The sequence below is a fragment of the Neopelma chrysocephalum genome, unplaced genomic scaffold (assembly GCF_003984885.1).
Source record: "Neopelma chrysocephalum unplaced genomic scaffold, ASM398488v2 Primary Assembly neopelma1_147, whole genome shotgun sequence".
Taxonomy (NCBI): Eukaryota; Metazoa; Chordata; class Aves; order Passeriformes; family Pipridae; genus Neopelma; species Neopelma chrysocephalum.
Window position 1 is genome coordinate 1630357 of NW_020897809.1, and position 23346 is coordinate 1653702.

Consider the following 23346-nt stretch of genomic DNA (forward strand, 5'->3'; position numbering starts at 1 on the left):
TCAGAGAGGGTCTCGGTGGCTCGGTTCCCCTTCGGTAGGAGAAAAGAGCCGCCAAGTCTCCTCTCTGGATCCCAGGGCGAAAAGTACTTTATTTGAGTTGAAGGAGGCCAGGGCTCTCTTCTCGTCTGCGCTGTAGATCTTTGCGCAGACGCACGGCTTCCATGCGCCGATGTCTGCTGCCACTCATGATATAACCAGAGCTCTCAAACGATGCGATCTCTTCACTGGTCAAGCCGATCTCGCCTCTCCAGGGAATATGTTTTCCCCTGTCATCCTGAGACGCATGAGTTTTGGGAGCCTCTGGTCCAATCAAGCTATCAGCTTCAGTATTTTTTGATCTCTCAGTCCAGAGATCATCCCCTTGAACTGTTTCATCATCAGAATCTTCACTACTTGAATCGCTGGATTCCTTCCTGCTCTTCTTATTTTTCTTCTTTTGGCTCTTCTTTTTCCTCTTCTTGCTTTGCTTTTTATCTTCATCGCTGGAGTTCTGCTCAGACTCCGGTTCACTGTTGCTGTCCTCAGAATGTTTTCTGCGCTTTCTTTTGGATGCCTTATGTCTTTTCTTCTGTCTTTTCTTCTTCTTTTTCTTCTTTTCCTCTTCTGAGCTGGAATCTGAAGAACTACTCTTAGATTTTGCCTCTTCATCTTCTACCGGTGTATGCTCATCAGAATCGGGGTCAGGAACCTTTGGTGGCAGCCCCCATACTTCAGGTGCCCCCAGCTCTCCAATCCTCTCTCTCTCCTTGAGTCTCCTCTGCCGCAGGATCTCCTCCTTCTCCTTCTCGTAGTACTCGGGCCAGCCCTTGCCGTGGTGGTGGTGCCCGTGGTGCGCTCCGCCGGTGGCGCGGGCGCCTCGGGCTGTTGCGCTCGTGGGAGCGGGATCGGGATCGGCGGGCGCGGCGCTCGGGGCTGGCGGCGGGTGGGGAGCGGGATCGGGACACGGGCGCCATGACCGCGGCGGGGCGGGGGAGGCGCCAATTAACAGAATTGAAGGAGTTTGACTCCTCGCTCGCGGTTTCTCGGAGAGGGTCTCGGTGGCACTGTTCCCCTTCGGTGGGAGAAAAGAGCCGCCAAGTCTCCTCTCTGGATCCCAGGGCGAAAAGTACTTTATTTAAAACTCCGCGGGCTTGTAAGGTCTCTGGGGGAGGGCTTAGAAGGAGGAACTTGATTGGGCCAAGGTCCGGGGGAAGAGGCGTGGCTTGAGGGCTCTGCTAACCAACGGGGGATACAGGAGGGCCCAAGTGCAATAACAAAGCCAGGGATTGGGCAGAGGCGGATGAGACAACCAATTATGGTTGTGCAGAGGCAGAGACCGATTCGGGGAGGGGAGACGACATGGCGCCGAGTGGGGGGGCCGCGTAGACCGGGGGAAATACATAACTCAGGGAAAAACCGTACAATAAAACGGAAATAGTTGTTGTTTTTCTGCTCCGCTCGATCCCAGAGAGCTGCCGCTGTGATAGAACCGCTTCTAAAGTCGTTCTTTCCAGGCTTCATAACTTTTGCATTCCCCCACAGGAGATCTCTGCAGTCTGTGGCCACGGCTGGTGGCAGCAGGGTCCCAGCTCTGCATCAGGCTTGCCTCCCCCGTTGGCACACTGGCTCCTGCTGAGCACCATCCCTCATAGAATCAACTGGGTTGGAAGGGACCTCCGAGATCATCAAGTCCAACCCTTGATCCACTACTGCTGTGGTTGCTAGACTATGGCACTGATGCCACATCCAGTCTCATCTTAAAAACCTCCAGGGACAGAGAATCCACTACTTCCCTGGGCAGCCCATTCCAATGCCTGATTACCCTCTCTGGAAAGAATTTCTTCCTAATATCTAACCTAAACCTCCCCTGACACAGCTTAAGACCATGCCCTCTTGTCTTGCTGATAGTTGCCAGGGAGAAGAGGCCAACCCCCACTTGGCTACAACCTCCTGTCAGGAAGTTGTAGAGAGTGATGAGGTCTCCCCTGAGCCTCCTCTTCTCCAGGCTGAACAACCCCAGCTCCCTCAGCCTCTCCTCATAGGACTTGTTCTCAAGTCCCTTCACCAGCCTTGTTGCTCTTCTCTGGACCTGCTCCAGCACCTCAATATCCTTCCTGAACTGAGGGGCCCAGAACTGGACACAGTACTCCAGGTGTGGCCTCACCAGCGCTGAGTACAGGGGAAAAATCACTTCCCTGGACCTGTTGGCCACACTGTTCCTGACACAGGCCAGGATGTCATTGGCCTTCTTGGCCACCTGGGCACACTGCTGGCTCATGTTCAGCTTCCTATCAATCCAAACTCCCAGGTCCCTTTCTGCGTGGCTGCTCTCCAGCCACTCTGTGCCCAGCCTGTAGTGCTGCAGGGGGTTGTTGTGGCCAAAGTGCAGGACCCGGCACTTGGCCTTGTTGAACCTCATCCCACCGGAATCCGCCCAACTCTCCAGCCTATCCAGGTCCCTCTGTAGAGCCCTCCTGCCTTCCAGCTGATCAACACTCCCCCCAGCTTAGTGTCATCTGCAAATTTGCTGATGGTGGACTCAATCCCCTCATCTAAATCATCAATAAAGATATTAAATAGAACTGGGCCCAACACTGATCCCTGGGGGACACCACTAGTGACCGACTGCCAACTGGATGCAGCACCGCTCACCACCACCCTCTCACCCCGGCCCTCCAGCCAGTTCCTAACCCAGCAGAGAGTGCCCCTGTCCAAGCTGTGGGCTGCCAGCTTTTCCAGGAGTATGCTGTGGGAGACGGTGTCAAAGGCTTTGCTGAAGTCCAGGTAGACTACATCCACAGCCTTCCCCTCATTCTGCCAGGCTGCCGGGCAGTGTTCTCGCCCCCCGCTGCTGTTTGAACGTACCTCCCTGGCAGGTGGGCCTTGACTGAGCCAAGCAGGAAAGGAATCCTCTCTCTTCCTTCCCTGTCCCCCAAAACAATCAATTGGTGTACCTGCCCCAGCTTGGAAATCTCCCTGGCGATGTGAACTGTGGTTCCTCCCGCATCCCAGCTGGCGGCAGAGGGGAGGCGCGATGCACTTTAAAGGGGGAATTTCTACCCTGCCTTGGAAGGTCCTGCTCTTCTCTCCTCTTCCCTCCTGCACGAGGTCTTGGTGGCACCGAAAAAGCTCTCACCCCTGTGTGTGGCCAGGTGCTGGGGGAAAGGCCTGACCCCAAATGCCCCTCGCCAGCACAAGAAGCCCCTCCCTTCCTGCTTGGATGTGCCTGGACCGGGCAGGCGGAGGAGGACCGGCAGCAGGCACAGCTTTAAAGTGGGTCAGAGCCCACTCCCCACAGCAGCCGGCTCAGCTTTCCTCCTCTTTTGTTCCAGAACTTATTTACTTTCTAAGCACTTCAGATGTTTGCTACCTCGATTTTTAATTTAAGCTGCTGGCACTTGGCTGCCAGCCCCGTCAGTGTCTACGTTGGATGTATCCATCGCCGCGTCCGTTGAGAGCCGCCTGGGCGCGGGGCCACATTCCCAGCTTCGGGGAGATAACAGCGGCGTGGCTGTTGCCGTCTTCCTGTCACCACCTCTTCCCTTCACGTCCGTCCACCCGCTGTTCCCATCGACAGGAGCGAGCACGCAGGGTGAAGTGGATGTGCTGGATGCCACCAGGCAGGAAAGTGGGAGGGCAGGGCTCGTCTACACTGTGATGCTGGGCACTTCTCTCGACATCTTTTGTTCTGCTTGCTTGAAAGAGTCTTGTCTTAAAACAATCTCCCACTGAAGTGTTTCTTATTCGCACCACCTGCTCCTGAGTTTCTCCCAGGCCGGAGCTCCCTGGGCAGGGCATCCCCTCAGGCTCTGCAGCAGAGCAGCAGCTGCTGTCCCCAGCAAGAGGAGAGAAAACCATGGTCGCACTCTCTGTGCTGCCTTGCCCCGCTGCTCTTCGAAGGCACGGGAAGCTGCACTGAAGCCGCTGCGGGTACTGGGGAAGGCGAAGGAGGAATGGGGAGGGGGTCAGTGCTGTTTGCCTGTCCCAGTGGAGAGCCCCTTACAGGGCTACCAGCCAAAAATCTGCTGGCAAGGCACGGCCCGAACACCAGGGGAGGGGGCAGAGACTGAGACTGGCTTAGCAAGGATGCTTTTGTCCTTCCTGACAGGCTGCCCACCCTTCCCCAGGGCATTAAACATGCTTCCCCCAAAAAAACACGCCTTCTCCCACCCCACTACCCCTCTAGTGTCATGGGAGTGGCAGCGAACCTCTGCAGACTGCCAACAAGCTGCATCCTGCCCTGCTTCTTCCCAGGCTGGTCCCCACAGCAGCCAGCCCCCAGGCCCCCTCCAGCCCTCCTGCAGCAGCAGGGCCTTGGGAGCACCTGGAGGGGTCTTAAAAATGTGAAGGTCACTGTAAATAGTATTTGTGTCCACTGTGGTGTTGGAGCAAGCAAAAAAAAAAAAGGAAAGTTTTCCTTTTGATTGTTTTTTTTTTAATTATTTCTGTGTGATGTGCTTTCCCGTGTGGATGTGTAGCCGTACTCACTGACACTAGGCTCCTTGCTCCTCTAGCGTGTGGGTAGGACCCATGGGTTTGGGAAATGTACACTATTTATGGTCCTTCCTCCCAGTGCATCTGTCCACTTTTGTTAAATTTCAATAAAATTATTTGTAGAGCCCGCAAGTCCAAGAGCTGTCTTACTGGGGAGGGTGGCTGTGCCAGAGGGGAGGTGGGTTTTGCCGCCAGCACTTCGAGCCCCCTGTTTTTCAGAAGGGGGGTGTTTGTGCACATGTGGCTGAGTTGGTGGCGAAGGACCTGTGGGTAACAGCCATTTCCAGGTGCCCCAGTTGGCACATGGCATTGGCAGGAGATGGTGGCTTTGTCAGGCTGTGACTTTACTTGTAGCTGCCATAACATCCTTTAAATATATAACTAAAGTGTAATCTATGTAATTTCCTTGTTCAGCCCCAAGGGTTGGAGCTCAGGACCCTGTCTCTTCCAATGTGGGGAGGGAGGTTTGGAGGTTTGAAGGCAGCCCAGCCTCAGGCTAGTCTTCCCATGGCTCCGCCTGAGCCTCACAGGGGGGGTAGAGGATCTGCCTGTCCGCTCCTTCCTCCCTTGTCCTGCCAAATCAGTGTCTCATTAATCACGGGGGCCTGACGACTTCCAGGCCCTGTGCCAGGAAGCCTCCTGTCCCCCGAGTGCTGCCGGCTGTCCGTGGGACGAGTGTGATCTCACTTTGTACCCCATGTCCTGTCCCTGACAGCCCTACAAATGTTTTCCTGTGGCCACCGTCACCTCTCATCATTTCCTCTGCACAAGCCAGCTCGGAAATGAGCCGCTGACGAGAGCTGCAATGAGTGAGCAGTCAGCTTGTCCTGCCAGTGCTCCGGCTGGCAGTGGGTGAGGCTGCAGGACTTTAGCCTGTTGATCCATAGCAGCCCAGGAGAGATGGATGGATCATGGTGGCTTTGAAGGGTGTGATGGATCACGGTGGCTGTGCAGGGTGTTATGGCTCGGTGAGGTTCCACAAGGCAGTGGCTCTGGATCTCTGGCTCCGTGAGCATCTCCGTGTCTGCTGGGCCAGCCCAGTGCCCTCCTGCTGCCCCTGGGGCAGGGCCATGCCTGGAGCCTCCAGCCCAGGGGTGGAGGCAGGTGCCAACCTCCCCTCCTGGTTTCATGGCTGCTCCATCCACAAGCTGAACTCCTTAGGCACCTTGCCCGGACCTGTCTGGCATAAGCGGATGTGACTCATGCCCCGTTATCTTTATCTGCACCGTGAGGGATTCCCATCCTCCCGGCTGCCTGCTCGGAGCAGCTCGCCTGCTCGGCTCAGCCCTGGCACTGCCCACCGCTGCCGCCTGCACCCTTCTCCTCTCTTGCGCCCATCTGGGAATGACTTAAAATGATCTCATGCTCAGCAGGGTGGATCTGTCCAGCTGCCCCCTCCCAAAATCTAGAGTCTTCTGGAAGCGAGGAGGGAAACCGAGTCAGGCAATGCAGAGCCCCAGTGAGGGAACAACAGTGAGAAGCTGCGTCAGACTGAGGACTTCCAGCAGTGGAAAGCTGTGACCCCTCCAGCCACCCCGCTGCCGGGGGGGCTGGGTACCTTCGCACGAGGAGGATGGAAAATTTTAGGCGTTTCTGCTGCTGGCGAAGGGAGCCTGTTTACTGCCCAGAGGGGAAGGGCACCGCCTGCAGCGCTGGGACTGCTTGGCTCCCCACAATCTCTCCCAAGGGTTTTGGCAGCCAACGCCCTGCCAGTGGCCGACCTTCCCTGCCCCTCTCCCAGCCAGTGCCTGGTGTTGCCCGCAGGCTGGGCCGAGCTGTGGCATACAGCCTGGATTTGGAGTGGCCGGCCTGGACGCGGTGCCCATCCCTGGCAGTACTGTCACCCTCTCGGTGGGAGCTTCACCACAAAAGCTGGCACCCAAGTGGTGTCACTAACTGGAGCCATCTGCGGGTGCCCACGGACAGGGCTCGGCACTGGCGGCACCAGGGCCTGACACCAAACAATGCCGGGCTTGGCGCTCCCACCCGATCCCTGAGGAGCTGGCGGACGGCTGGGGAACATTTCCGTAGATTCAGCTCTGCTTCCTTCCCCCGTCAGCCCCGGCACACCCTCGCTCTCCAGTTCTTCCTCCACAGGGCACCCCAATGGCTCTCAGCCTGCCGGGGCCAGCCCTGGCCAGAGCAGGCAGGAGACAGGCAGGACACAGGTACTGCCACATGGCTGGTCCCTGAGCCCTGTCTGTCCCACTGCCCATCTGGGGGGACCTTCTGGAGCCTCAGCAGTGCCCCGGGAAGGAAGGTCCCCCAGCCCTGCTGCTCCCATGCTCCCCCTTGTCCCCTCTGAGCAGGAAACCCACGGGGTCGTGGCTGAGTCAGCAGCACCGATTGCCCCAGCCCCAAACAGGATGTCCTGTCCGGCACGGCACCGCCCCGGGGTCACCACTGTCCTGGGGACACCACTATTGTGGGGACACCGCTGTCCTGGGGACACCGCTGTTGTGGGGTCACCACTGTCCTGGGGACACCGCTATTGTGGGGACACCACTGCTCTGGGGACACCGCTGTTGTGGGGACACTGCTGCTCTGGGGACACCGCTGTTCTGAAGTCACCACTGCCTTGGGGACACCAGCATTCTGGGGTTGCTACCACTCTGGAGTTACCACCATCCTAAGATCACCACTATTTTGGGGACAACATGATCCTGGTACAGCATCCTGGGGTCACCACCATTCTGGAGTCATCATTTTGGGGTGATGTCGATCCTGGGAACACCACCACCCTGGGGTCACCACCGTTCTGGGGTCACCACTGTTTTGGGGACACTATGATCCCACAGTCATCACCACCGTGGGGTCACCACAGTTCTGGTGTTACCAGCGTTCTGGAGTCACCACCGTTTTGGAGTGACCATGATTCTGAGGTCACCACCACCCTGGGGACATGACATGATGCTGGGGTTACCACAGTCCTGGGGTCACCGCTGTTCTGGGGTCACCACAGTCCCGGGGTCACCCCTGTTTTGGGGTTTCGGGGTCACCCCAGTCCCAGGTTTTGGGGTCCCCTCGCGCCCGCCCCGTGCCCCGCAGCGCCCCCTGCCGGCCCCCGCCGCGGCCCCGCCCCGCCCCCTTCCGCCGCGTGGGGGGGCGGGTCCTCCCGGGCCATACCAAGCGCGTCGGGACCGGGGGGGTGGCTCCGGTTGCCCGGTGCGGCGGTCCCGCGGAGGTGTGTGTGTGCGGCGGGGCTCAGCCGCCAGCCCGCGGCCTCCGGAGCCCCGCGGCGTTCGGCGCCGCCAGCCCGGCGCGGCGCGGGCGGGGCGCGGGGGCGGGGCCGGGCGAGCCGGGGGCGGTGACCCCGCGGGTGGTGCGCGCCGGGAGGGTTAAAAGCGGCGGCGGAGGGAGGCGGCGGCGCTGGAGCCCGCGGCGAGGGATGGCCTGAGGGGCGGTGAGAGCCGCGCGGGGAGCCGAGGGGGGCCGCGCCCCGGCGCTTTGTCTGCCGGCCGCGAACAAAGGCGGCACCGCGCCGGCACCCGCGGGAGCGGCGGGAACGGGAGAGTGAGCGAGTGAGCGAAGCCGCTGGGAACCGGGATTCCTGGGAGCCAGCACCCCTCCGGGGGGCTCAGCTCACCTCTCTGCCGCGGGAGGGGCCTTGGGTCGGGATCTGCCTTGGGGGGTGCGGGCAGACCCGCCCCTGCCTGCACCCCGGCCTGCCTGCCCCGCTCCTGACCCCCGTCTCCCGCCGCCCCCAGGCCCCGCGGGGCAGGATGCGCGGGGGCTACGCGGCGGCGGCGGCGGTGCCCTGGCTGGCCCTGCTGGCCCTGGCCCGGCAGCCTCCTGAGAAGCCGTCGGCCGCCCCCCATGTCACCCGCCGCCCCTTCCTGGTGGCCTGGAATGTGCCCACCCAGGAGTGCAAGCCCCGCTTCCAGGTGGAGTTTGACTTCAGCATCTTCGATCTGGAAGCCTCCCCCAACGAGGGCTTTGTGCGGCAGGACCTCACCATCTTCTACAAGGAGCGCCTGGGGCTCTACCCCTACTACACCCGCGAGGGTGTGCCCGTCAATGGCGGTGTCCCCCAAAACAGCAACCTGCCGGAGCACCTGGCCCACCTTGAGGGCGGCATCACCAAGTACATCCAGTCGCCCACCAAGGAAGGGCTGGCCGTCATTGACTGGGAGGAGTGGCGGCCTGTCTGGGCTCGCAACTGGAAGCCCAAGGACATCTACCGGGAGGTGTCACAGAGTCTGGTGTCAGAGCGTAACAAGGACTGGCCCCCCGAGAAGGTGAACAAGCAGGCAGTGTTCGAGTTTGAGTCAGCTGCCCAGGAGTTCATGGTGAAGACCCTGCGCAAGGCCAAGAGCATCCGACCCAAGCAGCTCTGGGGGTTCTACCTCTTCCCTGACTGCTACAACCATGACTACAGCAAGAACAAGGAAAGCTACACTGGGCAGTGCCCGGACGTGGAGAAGACCCGCAACGACCAGCTGGTGTGGCTCTGGAAGGAGAGCACGGCGCTCTACCCCTCCATCTACCTCGACCCGCTCCTGGACTCCACTCCCAACGTCCGCAAGTTCGTGCGGGCACGGGTGATGGAGGCCATACGCATCTCCCAGCAGCACCACGACAACTACTCCCTACCTGTCTTTGTCTACACCCGGCCCACCTTCATCCGCAAGCTGAATGTGCTCAGCCAGGTAGGGCTGCACCACAGGGACATCCTTATCCCAAGCCCTGGGCATCTGGTCTTTGGGGTCAGCTGAGGTGGTTCTGCTGCCAGTGTTCCATCTTGCTTCCCTGGAGCAGAGTGACTCTGGAGACTGGTGTCGTGCTACCATGGCTGTCTCTGCGTGGGGTGGGGAGCAGCACCCTTTGGCATGTGGCTGGCCCCAGGAAGCAGGAGGGGTGCCCAGCCCTGCTTCCTTCCCTTCAAGGGGTGTCACTGTGGGAGACCCCCCCAGCTCAGCCTCTCTGTGGCTGGATGATAGGATGCCACAGACTGCTTCCATTAGGTATGGAGTGTCTGGCAGGACTGGCACCAATGGTCACTATTGCCAGGGAAGTGCCTGGGAAGTACTGCAAGACTCACAGGTCCTGGCAGCCAGGACCCTGGGGTATGTGAGCTCACAGCCCCTGTGCTGTGCTGGCTTAACCCCTGAGGAGGGGGGCAGTGTTGGGAAGTCTCGTCCCCAAGGAGCTGGGACAGTCCCCTCTCCCCGTGGCTTTGAAGCAGGGGTGGGTCTTGCCTCCTCGGCCCTGCAGTGGACGCTTTGGAGCACACTGTGCTGGGATTGTGGGTGCTGTGTGGGGTCTGTGGGCACTAACCAGGCTCTGTCCCCACAGCTGGACCTGATCTCCACCGTCGGAGAGAGTGCAGCACTGGGTGCAGCCGGGGCCATTTTCTGGGGTGATGCAGATGATGTCAAAAACCGGGTAGGTTTGGGGTCTGCATGGTAGGTAGATGATGGGTGAAGGGTGCACCTGCCCCCAGAGGAGGACCAGTGGCTGAGCTGTCCTCTCCATCTGAGGTGCTTCTCTCCCTGTGTCACACAAACACGCCCTTGGTGCTCCCTTTCCCCTAGGAGTTGTGTCAGACTTTGAAGAACTACCTGGAGGGGGACCTGGGGCGCTACATCGTGAATGTCTCGACAGCGGCAGAGCTCTGCAGCACAACACTGTGCCAGGGCCAGGGGCGCTGCCTGCGCCAGGACAGCACCGCCGACGTCTTCCTCCACCTCAACTCTACCAACTTCCAGCTGCGGCGCCGGGATGCAGACCACCCCAAGCACCCCCTCTTCTGGGTCGAGGGCCAACTATCATCTGCTGACATCCTCTTCCTACGGACCCACTTTCACTGCCACTGCTACCAGGGCTGGCAGGGCAGTAGCTGCCAGACGCCCACTGGCCCTGGCAATGATGCCCCTGGGCCCCTGGCACCACTAGGACTTGGGGTGCTGTTGCTGCTTGCAAGCTGGTGCTAACCCCCCCTGGACTGAGCTGCCCCTTTCTGTGGTCTAGGGGCCTATTTAAGATATCACTACCCTGCCTGGGAGGCAGCTTGTTATGAGGGCTACCCCTCACTGTGAGGGACAGAGCTGTGTTGCCCCATCTCTGCCCTCCCTGTTGCAATGGGGATGGAGGGAGGAGGGGGGCCCCTCTCCTGTTGTAAGGAGAGGGATGGGGGCAAGAGGGACATGGGGGTGAAGAGTGGGTTCTGTGTGGTGCTGAGCCCCTGTGTGCTGCCCCACACTCAAGTGCTTTACTTCGAATAAAGCTGGTCAGAGGGAGAGGTGTGGGCTGATTTGGGGCCGGGGGGAAGGCCACGGGTCACCCAAATGCCAGACATGGCCACGGTGGGGTGGGAGCGCTGGGAGTGGGTGTGCAGCTCGGGAGAGGCACTGCAGGGGTGGTAGCTCTCCCCGTGGGGCCGGAGCCGCTCGGGAAAGGCGCTCCGAGGGCGGGAGCTCCCGGCGTGGAGCCGGAGCCGCGTGGGCAGCCACGGTCGGGCCACCCACGTGGAGCCGCGCTCGCCACGCCCCGCCCGGGCTCCTCCTCCTGCTCGCCGTGGCCCCGGCTCTGCTCCGGGATTCCCCGCCTGGCCCCGCCCTCAATCCCGGGACACGCCCCGGGGCGCGGGCAGTGTTGGGGCTGCGGGATGGGAACACCCCGGGACCGGGATCCTCGTGGGGACTCCCCTGTGCCGCGAGCGTCGCTGAGCTCCGCTGAGCTCCGCTGTCCCGTGCCACGAGTGTCCCCCAGCAGTGCCCTGGCGCGGCTCCCCTGCCACAGCGTGCCCGGCGCAGCCCTGCTCTGCCTGTGCCCGTGCAGCCCCTCCGGGCACTGCTCTGTTCTTTGCGGTGCCCGTGGGCACGGCCCGGCCCCGCGTGGCACAGCCGCCTTCCTGCCCGCACCCCTCGGCTGCTGTGCCTGTCCCCACGCTGTGTCCTCCTGTTCCGGCGGTCCCCATGCGTGAGTGTCCCCAGGACGTGCCCGCCTGTGTCTCCTGTCCTCACGCGTGAGTGTCCCCACGCCGTGCCCTCCTGTGGCTGCTGTCCTGTGTTGTGAGTGTCCCCAGGCCGTGCCCTCCTGCGCCACCCCGGGCTGTGTCCTGCCGGGTCCTGCTCGATGCCGTGAGCTTCTTCCCAGCAGTGCCCTCCTCCTGCCAGCTCATGGCCGTCGCTCTCCGCTTCCCCAGAGGCGCCCGCCCGGCTCAGCCCACGTCCATCACCGTGACCTTCCTTCCTTCCCCCCCCCCCCCCGCCTCCGCGTCCGTGTCTGTTTGTCTTTCCAGCCCCACTCCTCTCCGGCCAGTCATGGGGTGTTGACTCTGCGCATTCCTTCCCAGCCGAGCCCGCCGCCGCCGGTCATTAAGCGGGGCTGACACACGCTGCTGTCCCCACTCTGGGGCCGCTGTGCTGGGCTCCAGCTGCTGATAACTTCGGGGACTTTGAGGACAGGGGAAAGGTGACCTTGGGTGACTGGCACCGCTTGGGAACTGGGAACGAAGGTGCAGATTAACGCCGGTCCCAGCTTGGGGATAAAAGCATCGACGTCTGCCCAGGTCCTGGCTCTCCCCAGGCAGCTCCGGGACTCACCCTGATTCCACCTGCACCATGGCATTGGCGTGGTCCTGCTGGGTCCTCCTGCTGCTCCTGCCTGCCCTGGCCCACACTGGGGGGCCTGGCCCTGTCCTTGTCAACCGCCCCTTCATTACCGTCTGGAACATCCCCACAGAGGACTGTGCTGAGAAGTACAATGTCACCCTCAACCTGGAGGTCTTTGATGTGTTGGCCAACGACCATCAGTCCTTCATCGGGCAGGACATCACCCTCTTCTACAGCGACAAGTTGGGTCTCCTCCCCTACTACACATCTGAGGGGGTGCCAGTGAACGGGGGGCTCCCCCAAAATGCCAGCCTGGAGGCTCACCTCCAGCAGGCCACCCAGGACATCAAGGTGACCCTGCCCAGCCCTGCCTACAGTGGGCTGGCTGTCATCGACTGGGAGAAGTGGCGCCCGGTGTGGAGCCGTAACTGGGATTCCATGAAGATCTACCAGGAGAAGTCAGAGGAGCTGGTGCAGCAGCAGCATCCGCAGTGGCCCCCCGAGGAGGTGGAGGAGGTGGCCAAGCAGCAGTTTGAGGAGGGTGCCCGCAATTTCATGAACGAGACCCTGTGTCTGGGCGAGAGCCTCCGTTCCAATGCCTACTGGGGTTTCTATGGTTTCCCCGACTGCTACAACAACCATTTTGACAGCCTGCCCTACAATGGGACGTGCCCAGAGGTGGAGCAGCAGAGGAACAGGAATCTGTCCTGGCTCTGGAAGAGCAGCCGGGCACTCTACCCCAGTATCTACCTGCCCCTCCGCCTCAATGGCACCAACAAGGTGCTCCCCTACGTCCGGCACCGCGTGGCTGAAGCTTTCGCTGTCCAGCGTGGCGTCCTTGACAGCAGCATCCCCGTCCTGCCCTACTCTCAGATTGCCTTCGAGCTCACTGTTGACTTCCTTTCCCAGGTAATGGGGATGTGGGGATACTGAACAGCTCTTGGGCTGATGGGTTGGCACTGGGAGTCTTTAGCTCTGCTGGGGCTGTGCAGGGGCTTTGGACACCACTGACTTCTCCTCTCCTCATGGGTGCAGGAGGACCTGATGAACACCATCGGGGAGAGTGCAGCTCAGGGTGCTGCTGGCATCATCTTCTGGGGCAGCCTCAACTACAGCACCTCCAAGGTGAGTGCAGAGGGTGTCACCACATCCCTGCCAGCAGGGACCCCCAGTTCCTCAGCTGTGCAGGGCTGTGACACCACATGCCATTGCAGGAGATGTGCCTGAGACTGAAGGACTACGTGGAGGGACCCCTGGGCCACTACGTCGTCAATGTGACGGCCAGCGCCAATCTGTGCAGCCAGAGCCTGTGCTCCGGCCACGGGCGCTGTGTGTGCCGGGAGAACAAGCAGGGCTTCCTCCACCTTGACCCCTCCCGCTTCACCATCGATCTGCGCGCTGCCAAGCCCTGGCTGGTGGCTCAGAACCTGGAGCCTGGTGATGATGTCTCCCAGCTGGAAAAGGAGTTCAGCTGCCAGTGCTACGATGAGTGGCAGGGACCGCACTGTGACACCCAGGGCTTCTCCAAGTGACCCACCCCAAGGAGAGTGAGTTTGATAGGGTGACCCTACCTTGTGCCCCAGCACTCTGACCATGGGGTTGGGAGCCTGGCTGTGGGGCTGTTAATAAAACCAGAAAGCATCCACAAGTGTCTCCTGTCTTCTGCTGCAGCACATTTTGGGGTGGGAGGGTCCCCCAACAACACCAGTGGTACCTTGTGATGCTGCCAAGGGCTGCACTTTGGGATGGGGATTTGAGGGTGTAATGCCTCAGAGAAACCACCAAAAAAAAAGAAGAAAATTTATGGCAAAAGACATAAGAAAGGAGATGACAGGGCAAGAGGATGAGAAATGGGGAGTGGCCAGAGTGTGGAGGTGATGGGAGTGAAAAAATGTGCCTGTGTGGCTGTAGCTGGGGGAGTGCGTTCTCCAACTCCTCATCAGGCACAGAGGAGTGGAGTGAAACCTGTGCCCCCAGTTTGATTTTCCCCTGGATTACCATATGCAAACCAGTTCAGCCCTCAAATAATATGCAAAACCACCCATTTCTGTAACCCAGGACACTGACTCAGCCATACCTATTTTAAAGCAGTTGGAAAAAGGCATGAAACACTGATTCCCCAGTCCAGCTGAGATAAAGATGTTGGCATCTTCATCTGAATGTTCAGCTTGGGGTGGGGAAATCACATACTCAGTTCTCTGTTCTTAGGCCCTAATTCAGGTAAACTCTATCCATGTTGGGACTGTGCTGCATAGCACTGTGTGTTTACTGTTCCCAAACATCTGTTCTCAAGATGCTCTGTCCAGGGCACAAATTTCTTTCAAAAAGTAGTTACTAACACCAATGTCCTGTCAAGAAGAACTTGGGTTGTGAACACCCCCATCACTCGTATGGACCCTGTCAATGATAACCAATATTTGATTTCTGCAGACTTACTACAGCCAGCCTGTTCATTCCTTATTATTACCTTGAGAAGTATCTGAGAATATGCCACTGGAGACATAATTAGACCTTTGGATTCCCCAGTCACAGCTTTCAGAAACATGCACTGGGTTATTGCCAAGCTCTTTGCCAAGCTGGGGGCCCCTGAAAAAAAATTAGTCATAATTGGATTTTGGCCCAGAATTAATTGTTTTATCTAATTCTTATGGAGATAGCTTGGTAAATGTTGAGTGTAAATGTTGGAAACAATATTATCTTAGTATCTTTTTATGTGGAATGTGATTTAACTTAATGAACACTCAAACATGCTCCTCCCGAGTTACAGGGAATTTGATATTTGCCCTCTGTTAAATGCTGAAATTGAAAGCAAAGTTCACCTTGCTATTCACACAAAGAAAATTACCATGAATTTCAAGTCCTTTTTATGCCTGGAAGGGATTGGAGCTGTGTGCCTGTAACTTCAAGTAATTTAATATGCTTTAAGTGTTCAGGTACTGAATATTTGGTGCATACTTTGGGGGTGGTTTGGGGTTCTCCTGGGCACAGTATTATCTCAGTTCATTAACTGATCTAAGCATTGGGGTGGGCATGAGGAAAGAGATGTTTCAGAAGGCACAGGAGCCCTGCAGAAACCCTGTCTCTAGGTGTGGGTTTGCGTCTTGCCTCAAAGAAAAGTGAGGCTGGAAACTTGGGCCAGCTCTTTCTCTTGCTGTTTAAATAATGCAAGCCTGGGCATGAATGCATTTTGTAATTTTCAAATAATAGTTTGAAATGTGTAAGAGGATTTGTTTTATTCATCCTGCTTATTGTAGCTATTCCTCTGTCCTTGCCTCTTACAGCACATCTAAAGACACCCAAGACACTGGATTTCATGTAATCTAGCTTGTCTTGCTCCAGACTCTGAGGAATAGAGACTAGAAGGACACTGCACATGGTGCCAGCAGGCAACTTAGAAGCATTGAACATCTGCTGGGCTGTTTTTTTCCAGGTCTGAGAACCACACTATGCCTTGTACACGTGTAGTGCTCTGCAAATCCACGGCAGCGCCGGCGTGAGCCCACGCTCGACGGGAGTGTGCTGGAGGGGAGCCAGCAGCAATCCACAGGCCTTTGTGTGCTTCACGTTTCTGGCTGCTCCACGTCTCTCGGGTGGGATATGCTTACGGTGCTGTCATGGCAGCTCCTGTTTTCTGTGCTCAGGATGAGTGAGAAACCTGCTGCGTGCAGAGCTCGCTTATCCACTGTGTTATGGGGTTCACACTACATTGATTTCTAGGCTTTTTCCATGTGCTGCTTCAAAAACTAAGGGAAGTCTGTAACTTAAAAACTGTCCTTACATTGCCTAGTTATTCATTTCAACAACTGGCTATTTTGTGTCTAGGTTACTTAAGCCACGTATCTCCAGAAATAATTTATCCAAAGTACTTATCATGGTTTACTATCCCAAACAGAGAGAACTGAACTGCTGATTGCCCTGAAGGATTGTTTTGCTCATAGTAAGAAGCCTTTAAATGCTTTGAGATGACTAGGACATAACCTACACCTTACCCTTTAGCTAAACTACTTTAAGTCTTGCATAAAACAGATGGAAGAAAGCCTTCCCAAAAAATCCACAGGCTTTTCAGATACAAGCAGGAAATTAGAGGCCTATTAATAAGCTAACAAGAAAAGTTCTCATCTGCCTTGTTCCCTGACTAAAAACCTCAAAATCAATACAGACAGAGAAATTTTCCACATTTTTAGAAGCTGGTTTAGTCAGACACTGAGATAATGTTTACAATTTTGTCTTGCAGTAACAGCCCACACCAGTGGTGAGATGACCAAGGGGGTGACCATATTTTGAGACCTCAGGAGTTGCTTTAGGACCCCACTAGTTATAATTTGCTGTAGCACATCTTCCAAAGCTTTGGACAGATGCCATAAACCAAAATCAGGTAGATGCCAATAGCGTTGAGGGTGTGCACAAGGCTTCACTGCTTTCCTGTTAATACTTTAACTAAAGCTTGCCACTTTTTTTCCCACGTGCAATGTCAAAGCTCTCTTCTGATTACTGTTTCAAAAGTGAAATATTCACCTCCTAAAGAAATAATTTCCAGATCTTGAATGCAAGACCCTGTATCCCAAACCCCCCTCAGTGTCAGCTTTGCTCACTCAGAGCAGTGCTGACTTGAACACAAGACCTTTGAGCTACCAGTTACCTAAAATGAAAGTGGATCTTTCTTACAGTCTCTTTGTATTTGTGTTTTGTGTTGGAAAATTACCCACTCCTTATCTTTTCCCTTGCGCAGGTATTTCTAGAAAAGATCTAAAAAGATCTAAAAAACCCCCAGATTTCAGAAAGATCTAAAATGTTCTTCAGAGGCTGTTGCCCTGGATTTGACATTCCTAATTTCCGAGCACTAGGAGGTATATCAGCCTTCATTCCTCTGATTCAACAGATTGCAATTTCAGAAGTTCCTTGGAAAAAAATGTAAGCCCTGAAGCACGGGTTGTGGGCCCTCAGCAAGTGTTTAAACATTCAGCACAAACAGCAGACCTTACTTTAGGTTATATAAACAAAAAATGTGTTGGGAACTTGTCCTACTTTGTTCCATAATTTTTTTAATCTGCTAGTGCTGGGGCTGGGCACCAGAACAGAACTTCCACCACAAAAATGTGGGCGCAGCAGCAGCTCCTTTGTTACGAGTGCTTCAGGCCCGCCAGAGGCAGGGCTGGTATGTGGGATGCAAAGGCTTCCGTGTTTTCTGTCCAGGAAATGTGTAGTTTGTGTTTTTCACTGCTGTGGGGACAGCCAGGAGCAGAACACTCGTGCTATTTGCAGCGTCTCTGCTGCTCTGATTTGGCACTAACTCCTCTCCTAGTTATTTTCCACCCTGGGATTTTAAAAACAGGCTAATCAGTGTCCAGTGCTGGCATTAGTAAGTCAGCAGGAGTGCTATCAACAGCCCAAGGAGGGTCAGAGTAAGGCCTTGTGAGCGATTTCAGTGGAGCCGTTCACTCGTGCTCTGTGAAACACCTTGCAAACTCATTTTCTTCCAGTGACACGCTAAGCACAAAACCATGCAGTGCTCCAAACCCTGCTCTAATCTGCTGGTGCAGACTTAAAGCAAACACCAAAGAGTACAGCAAAACAAGTTATGTGAACTGTCCTGCATTTGATTATAACTTCTCAGGAGGAAAGATTTGCTTTGACGGGTTACTGGTGCTATTTCCCAATTAAGATACAAATAGTTGTAATCCTCTGGGCAGAGTTGGAGGTTAGTTTCAGCAAAACCAGACCAATCTGGAATTGAAGCAGGGGGGAAAAAAACCCAAAACTTGGAGACCGAACCTGCCCTCAGTGCAAAGCATGTATTCTTAATTATCTTGTTTGTTTTAATACACACCAGCTGATACCTGCATGCAGCAGATACCAGCTGAGATAACTGGGAGCTCAATATTTAAGGCCTGGCTTTCCTCACCATAGCAACAAATGTGTAAAGAGAGTAAGAGGACACAGATAACTCGCAGCATCCAGCGCAGCAAGGGCAGTGTTGGTGAAAGACTGACTTCTACCAGGATATATTATATACTGGCACGGTGCACAATGCAGAACCACAGAGGATGTCTGAACAGAGGAATCCGATGTACTCTGGGGACTGTGAGTTGTGCAAAGCTTCAGCAGAATATACACAGAGGTAGGTGTTTGCTTCCTTGTCTTCAAGGCAGCTGGGAAAAGGGGTGGTCTGTGTTTAATCTTATTCTCCTTTTATAAAATAGTGGAGGTGGTGACTCTTGAACGTGGGTCTGCTCTCCCTGACTGCATGAACCAGCTCTTGGGGCACAAGTGACTCTTCATAGTCACTGGCCTAAAACAGAAGAGCCTCCCAAAGGTACCCTTTTCACTCTGCATCTCTGCCACCCTATCAAAATTAGTTAGATGGAACAGATTTTCTGTCAGAAATCCATGCTGCACACTTAAAAACACCTAGGCTGCTTTTTATTTCATGGGTTGTTCAGTTTGCTCTGAGAATCAGCTCGTAGATTTTGTTGAATCAGTGATTACATTCAAATTAAATGAAGTAATTTGAAAAGCTGTCATCAGTGCCCCATCAGTGTATGAAACCAGGTAAGCCCAAGAACTGCCACCAAAATCTATTCAGAGCTAATCTTCAGGATGTTGGTCAGAAGGGTCATGAAACCTTTTCTGCTTCAGTTGTGGCTAGAAGGCATCGTATGAGTGCTAATTTTCTGGTAGCTACCAAAAAACCCCTTACTTTTGTTTTCTAAGCAAGAAAAAAGTATTTCTACCAAAGCAGCTTTATCTAGAAATACCTACTAATAACCCAGAGTAAGGACATTCATCTTTAGAATGCCCTGGTCTGGGTTCTTGGTAGATAAATCAATGTCAGATGTAAAATAACAAGGCAGTTAATTGATGAGGAATTCCCCAAGTGAGATAGAAGGAATACACATCAGAGTATTCATTTCTATTATGGGCCAAGCATGCCATTTATTTCTTCTACTACGCAGACATTAGTGGAAAGAAATGCAACACCAATGCAAGCAATTTGCCAAAAAATGTGCTTGATATAATATTTATATAATCTTCTTACATGCTGCCTGTTGTGAAGGGGAGCTGTGATTAAAGATACATTTTTTTTCTTAGTCAAAGGTTATGGAAAATCTCAGTTGTCTGGGATCAGGAAGCAGCACTTGACTACAGCTGCACATACAAAAAACGAGCAGCATAAAAATAGCCCAACAAACACTCCAGCAATGCACATAACAAGATTCCCCTCTCCCAAAGGGCCTGAGAAAGGCCAGGCAAGCTCTTAGGGTCTGACCAGACTGGAGATGAGAATTCCCACTTGCAAAGATAAGGCTTCCCAAACATCAAAGTCTCCAGTCTCAGGGTACCTTAACGTGCTCCTATGCTTCAGGACAAGGATACACCTGATTTTTTAAGATCTTATAGTCTGGACAGAAAAAAAGCTCAGAGAAAAGAAAAACAAGGTACAGCATGAAGAGTGACCACAAGGTGCTACATGAATAATTGTATTGTATTAACTTTTGCTTGACAGTTCACCAATTAGTTTCTGCTTTTTATCCTTCTCCTGCACACTTACACTTTGGGTAGATTGCAAAAATATCTCTAATAAAAGCTTGTGTTACCTGGCTTAACTGATCACGATGCAGTCCTGCATTTGCCCAGTTTCCAAGAAGTCTAACAAAGGCCCTAACAGCTTAAACCTTCCAATCAAGCTGAGGAACTTGACCATAACCTAGCTAAAACAGCTACAAAAATCCAGTTGATTTACTCATCTTCAAGTTAGTGCCATCCAGAGGTAAAAATTATTGGCTCACATTAAAGCAGGATAAATTAACCTGTGGAAATAATAGTCAGTAGGATTGGTGTCCCCACGCAGTCCAGGCCTGCCACAGCCAAGTTCTTCTGATAAGCCTGATCAGATGCTTTTCCTTGCCAAGCAGCCAAAGGCAAGCTGTATTTTTGTGGCCTTTTCTTCAGTTCTTTGAAACCACAAAGCCACATTTAGAGCAAAAGATTTTCCAAGGTCTGTAAGTATGGAAATGTTTCCTATTTAATTATTTTTGAGAAGGGCACAGGACTAAGTCAAACATTTTCCGAACGGATGACCCAGCTTGCTCAGTCTATCCAAGCACAAGCTAGGATCAAACGTCCCAGGCAGAAACTGTATTTACCTTGAAAGTTCTTCTGTCCTACTGAGTTCTCCTAAATGCAAATAAATTATCAGATTTTTTTTTCCCTCATGAATCGGTTCCTAGTTCCACTTGCCAAATTAACTAGACCTCCCCAGTTTGGACGAAATCTCAACAACCTCATCAGTGGTTGGCTGCACAGAGCTTGAGCAAAACCCAAGACTTCTAGTAATTCTTGCTATTAATACCTGTACTGGTATTTGCTTCTAAGAACACTTGAGTCCTCCGCACAGCCGGGATCCTGCAGTACAGCCCTTCTGGGGGTGCAGCTGCTGCACAATGCCAAGGAAAGGCTAAGGTGTGCCTGCCCACACAGAAAAGCTGTGGAGGAGGATAAACATGGTTATCCTCCAAGACAAAAACCACCGAAAGAAAACAGAAGCCTGTTTGATCCCCGGCGAGGCTCTGCCCACCAGCCCGTGCTGGGTTACAAGCAGCCTTCGCAACTGATACTCGGGACCTTTTGTTCTGCCAAGAGGAGCAGAAGCTTCTGGCTGATACTGAGCTACATCTCTCTGGCCAGCGGGAGAGGGGGGTCACTTTGAAGCTTTTTGCCCACGCCAAGCTGTAAGGAATCCTTGCAGCTGGGTGGTTTTCTTGCATTTTCTTCATTTTTAAGGCTAGGGACAGGAGGCTGAACTGCTGCAGTGCCCAGCCCTCTTGAGCTCCATTTCTGGCCCTGCCTCACTACCTGCTGCTTCACACCAGCTGCAAAAAACCTTTTTTTTTTTAAGAGAACACGGGGATAAGATTTCACTAAGCCCAGAAACTATGACTAAAAGATGTTTTAAGGGGAGAGCAGACAAGACCAAGGGCCTCTCCCCTACCCCAGGGCTCAGAATCGCAGGTTTTTTCTTTCAGATAAACTCTCAAATGGCTCCAAGATGGAAGGAGTCAGACCAAAACCAGAGTTAACTAGATCAAGTTCTGAGCTATGCCACCTGTGCCAGTGACAAATGCTCTGCTCCTGAACAGCATCAGGGACATGGTGGCTGTGTGTACACACCACATCATCCCCCTCCTTCACACTGTTAATAGTGGACAGAAAAGGCCACAGTTACATAAAATCACTTGAGCTTCTTAAGATAAAGCAAAAGAAGCATTAATACTTCAGATGAAATCATAGGGAGTTAATAAGGATTAAGTATTGTCCAGAAAGTGGACACAGATGACTTCCACCTCTACGGAGCACTGCGGCAGCTTGAGAAGCTGTTGAGTTCTAGGGGTGGCACAAGGAGCTGCATCTTACTTTGTTGGTTCCCCAAACAGACAGAAGGTTGTTCCGCAGCATTGCATGAACAGTGAAACATTTTTTTTTCCCCGGTATTCACCCTTAGTTCCTAAGAAATCAGATTTCCAGGGGAGTAGTTACAACATAGGATTGGAGGAGTGGCAGGGGCTTGGTCTCTCAGCGCAAAGTAACTCAACCCTTGCTCTGAGTCACTGCACACACACTTGAAGGAAGTGATACTGAGCATCATACTGAACTCTGCTCCTGGGTTTCCTCATTGCAGGAGGCATCATCACCTGAAGATAAGCATGCAATACTCCCCTTTCTTTCATGTGGCTTAATTTCTATAAAAAATTAAGTTGTACTTCGTTAACTAAAGTTTTAAAGCATCAGATGATCCCCAGGAAGAGCCAGCATAGTTACAATGCTTATGCTACCAATGGGGGTCTGAAACCAGCTGCCCAGACAGCAAACTTAGACTTGATATCACTTGGAGACAGCTTGGGAAGCAGGGCCGAGATGTGTAGGTAGATAAAAAGACATCCTGCCAAGGTAAAGAAAATTTGCATGTGAATTTTAAGCAAAACCAAAATCAAATGAAATCTCAACTCTGTTGCTTACATCAACTATTTTCATCTTAAAGGGGAATTATTCTGATTTTTCACTATTAAGGGGCTTTAGACTGATGGTTCCTTAATCTTCCTTCATTTTCTGTTTGACCTTCTTTCATCTGCAGTGGTGTTTCCCCCTCCCAAAACTTGTTTGCCTATCTCTGCAGGCCAAAGGCACAGAAAGACAGACAACAACTCTGTCCTGAGCACAGTGCTGCCTCACCAGCTCTTTACCTCAGAGCAGGACGTACAGTATGATGAGATAACAGCTCCAAAGGTTCTACAGACACCTGTTTGTTCATGCCTACTTCAGGTGGGCAGCCTAATGAAATTACAAAGCTGTTAGGAAAGGCAACCACAAAAATAACCTGTTCTAACCTGAACAAAATAACACACACATTCAGTATCACCCCAAGGCTGGTATAAGGAACTAGAGGATTGTTGTCACCAAGCTCGAGCTGCCATCCCTGTCCTCAGGGATGCTGTACGGCAAGGGCAGGAGAAAGCTATGTCCCCAAGCATGTCGGTGGCTTTACCCTGACAATGACCTGAGCACAGGTACAGTCTGTAATTGCCCCGATTGGCTTCACCTGGGACCGCTTCGGCTCACTGGGACGTGGATCCCAGCCCTGTCTTGTCTCCTTGCCGTGCCCCGGTGGGGTGTGTGCTTTGCTTGGGCCCGCTGGCTCAGCGCTGGGGTCACCTGTGGCTCCGTGGAGAAGCTGCACAGCTTCTCCCGAGCCTGGCTGAGGTGCTTGTTGCTGACCAAACCCCCAAACACACTGTTGATCCCAATCTTCTACACGGCCGGCTGCACTCACACCCAGGTCTGCAAAATGGCTACAGCCTCTCCACCTCCCCCGTCTACTTGGCTTTATTTATTTATTTGTCTGATTGTTTGTTTGTTTATATTTGGCTCGATTTGACCGAACACAAAGCCCCGAGCAGGGAGCGGAGGCACGGCTGCGGTCCCGGCAGCGGGGACGGGCCGCGCCCCGGGAGCCGCCTCTCCCCGGAGCCGCGGGTGCGGTGCGGGCGCTCCCGCAGCCGGTCCCCGCGCGGAGGTGCGTGAGCCTCTTCCCTACGAGTCCGTTCCCGCATCCCCCCGTAGCTCCGCGGGCGGGATCGGCGGGGCGGAGCGGGGGTGCCCGGCGGGGCGGGGGCTGCCCGGGGCCGGTCCCTCCGCTCCGCCCCGCGCGGGGCGCGCACACCCGCGGGCAGCTCCGCGGGGCGCCGCGGGCACGACCCTCCGCCAGGACCCTCCGCCGGGCTCCCCGCGGCCGCGCTGGGCCGGTCCGTCCCATCCCATCCCA

At 54.6% G+C, this 23346-nt stretch overlaps 2 protein-coding genes and 1 pseudogene across 2 annotated transcripts; 2 read left to right on the top strand and 1 right to left on the bottom strand.

Annotated features, from left to right (window-relative positions):
• On the bottom strand, positions 1-953 carry LOC113976032 (annotated as a pseudogene).
• A 7242-nt stretch (positions 954-8195) lies between these two features.
• On the top strand, positions 8196-10709 carry HYAL2 (hyaluronidase 2). The gene is made up of 3 exons (XM_027701018.1): positions 8196-9122; positions 9769-9858; positions 10008-10709. The coding sequence occupies exons 1-3, from the start codon at positions 8196-8198 to the stop codon at positions 10404-10406; spliced, it is 1416 nt and encodes a 471-aa protein (XP_027556819.1). The 3' UTR covers positions 10407-10709.
• A 988-nt stretch (positions 10710-11697) lies between these two features.
• HYAL1 (hyaluronidase 1) lies at positions 11698-13663 on the top strand. Its single transcript, XM_027700647.1, has 3 exons — positions 11698-12938; positions 13065-13154; positions 13244-13663. Exons 1-3 carry the CDS (start codon positions 12039-12041, stop codon positions 13559-13561), a joined length of 1308 nt encoding a protein of 435 aa, XP_027556448.1. The 5' UTR covers positions 11698-12038; the 3' UTR covers positions 13562-13663.
• Positions 13664-23346: the final 9683 nt, after the last annotated feature.

Excerpts from the sequence above, each read along its gene's own strand:
- HYAL2 (XM_027701018.1), top strand. The coding sequence starts at position 8,196 with ATGCGCGGGGGCTACGCGGCGGCGGCGGCGGTGCCCTGGCTGGCCCTG. Across the intron at positions 9,123-9,768 it reads AGCTGAATGTGCTCAGCCAG|CTGGACCTGATCTCCACCGT; the intron begins GTAGGGCTGCAC and ends CTGTCCCCACAG. Across the intron at positions 9,859-10,007 it reads CAGATGATGTCAAAAACCGG|GAGTTGTGTCAGACTTTGAA; the intron begins GTAGGTTTGGGG and ends CCTTTCCCCTAG.
- HYAL1 (XM_027700647.1), top strand. The coding sequence starts at position 12,039 with ATGGCATTGGCGTGGTCCTGCTGGGTCCTCCTGCTGCTCCTGCCTGCC. Across the intron at positions 12,939-13,064 it reads CTGTTGACTTCCTTTCCCAG|GAGGACCTGATGAACACCAT; the intron begins GTAATGGGGATG and ends TCATGGGTGCAG. Across the intron at positions 13,155-13,243 it reads TCAACTACAGCACCTCCAAG|GAGATGTGCCTGAGACTGAA; the intron begins GTGAGTGCAGAG and ends ATGCCATTGCAG.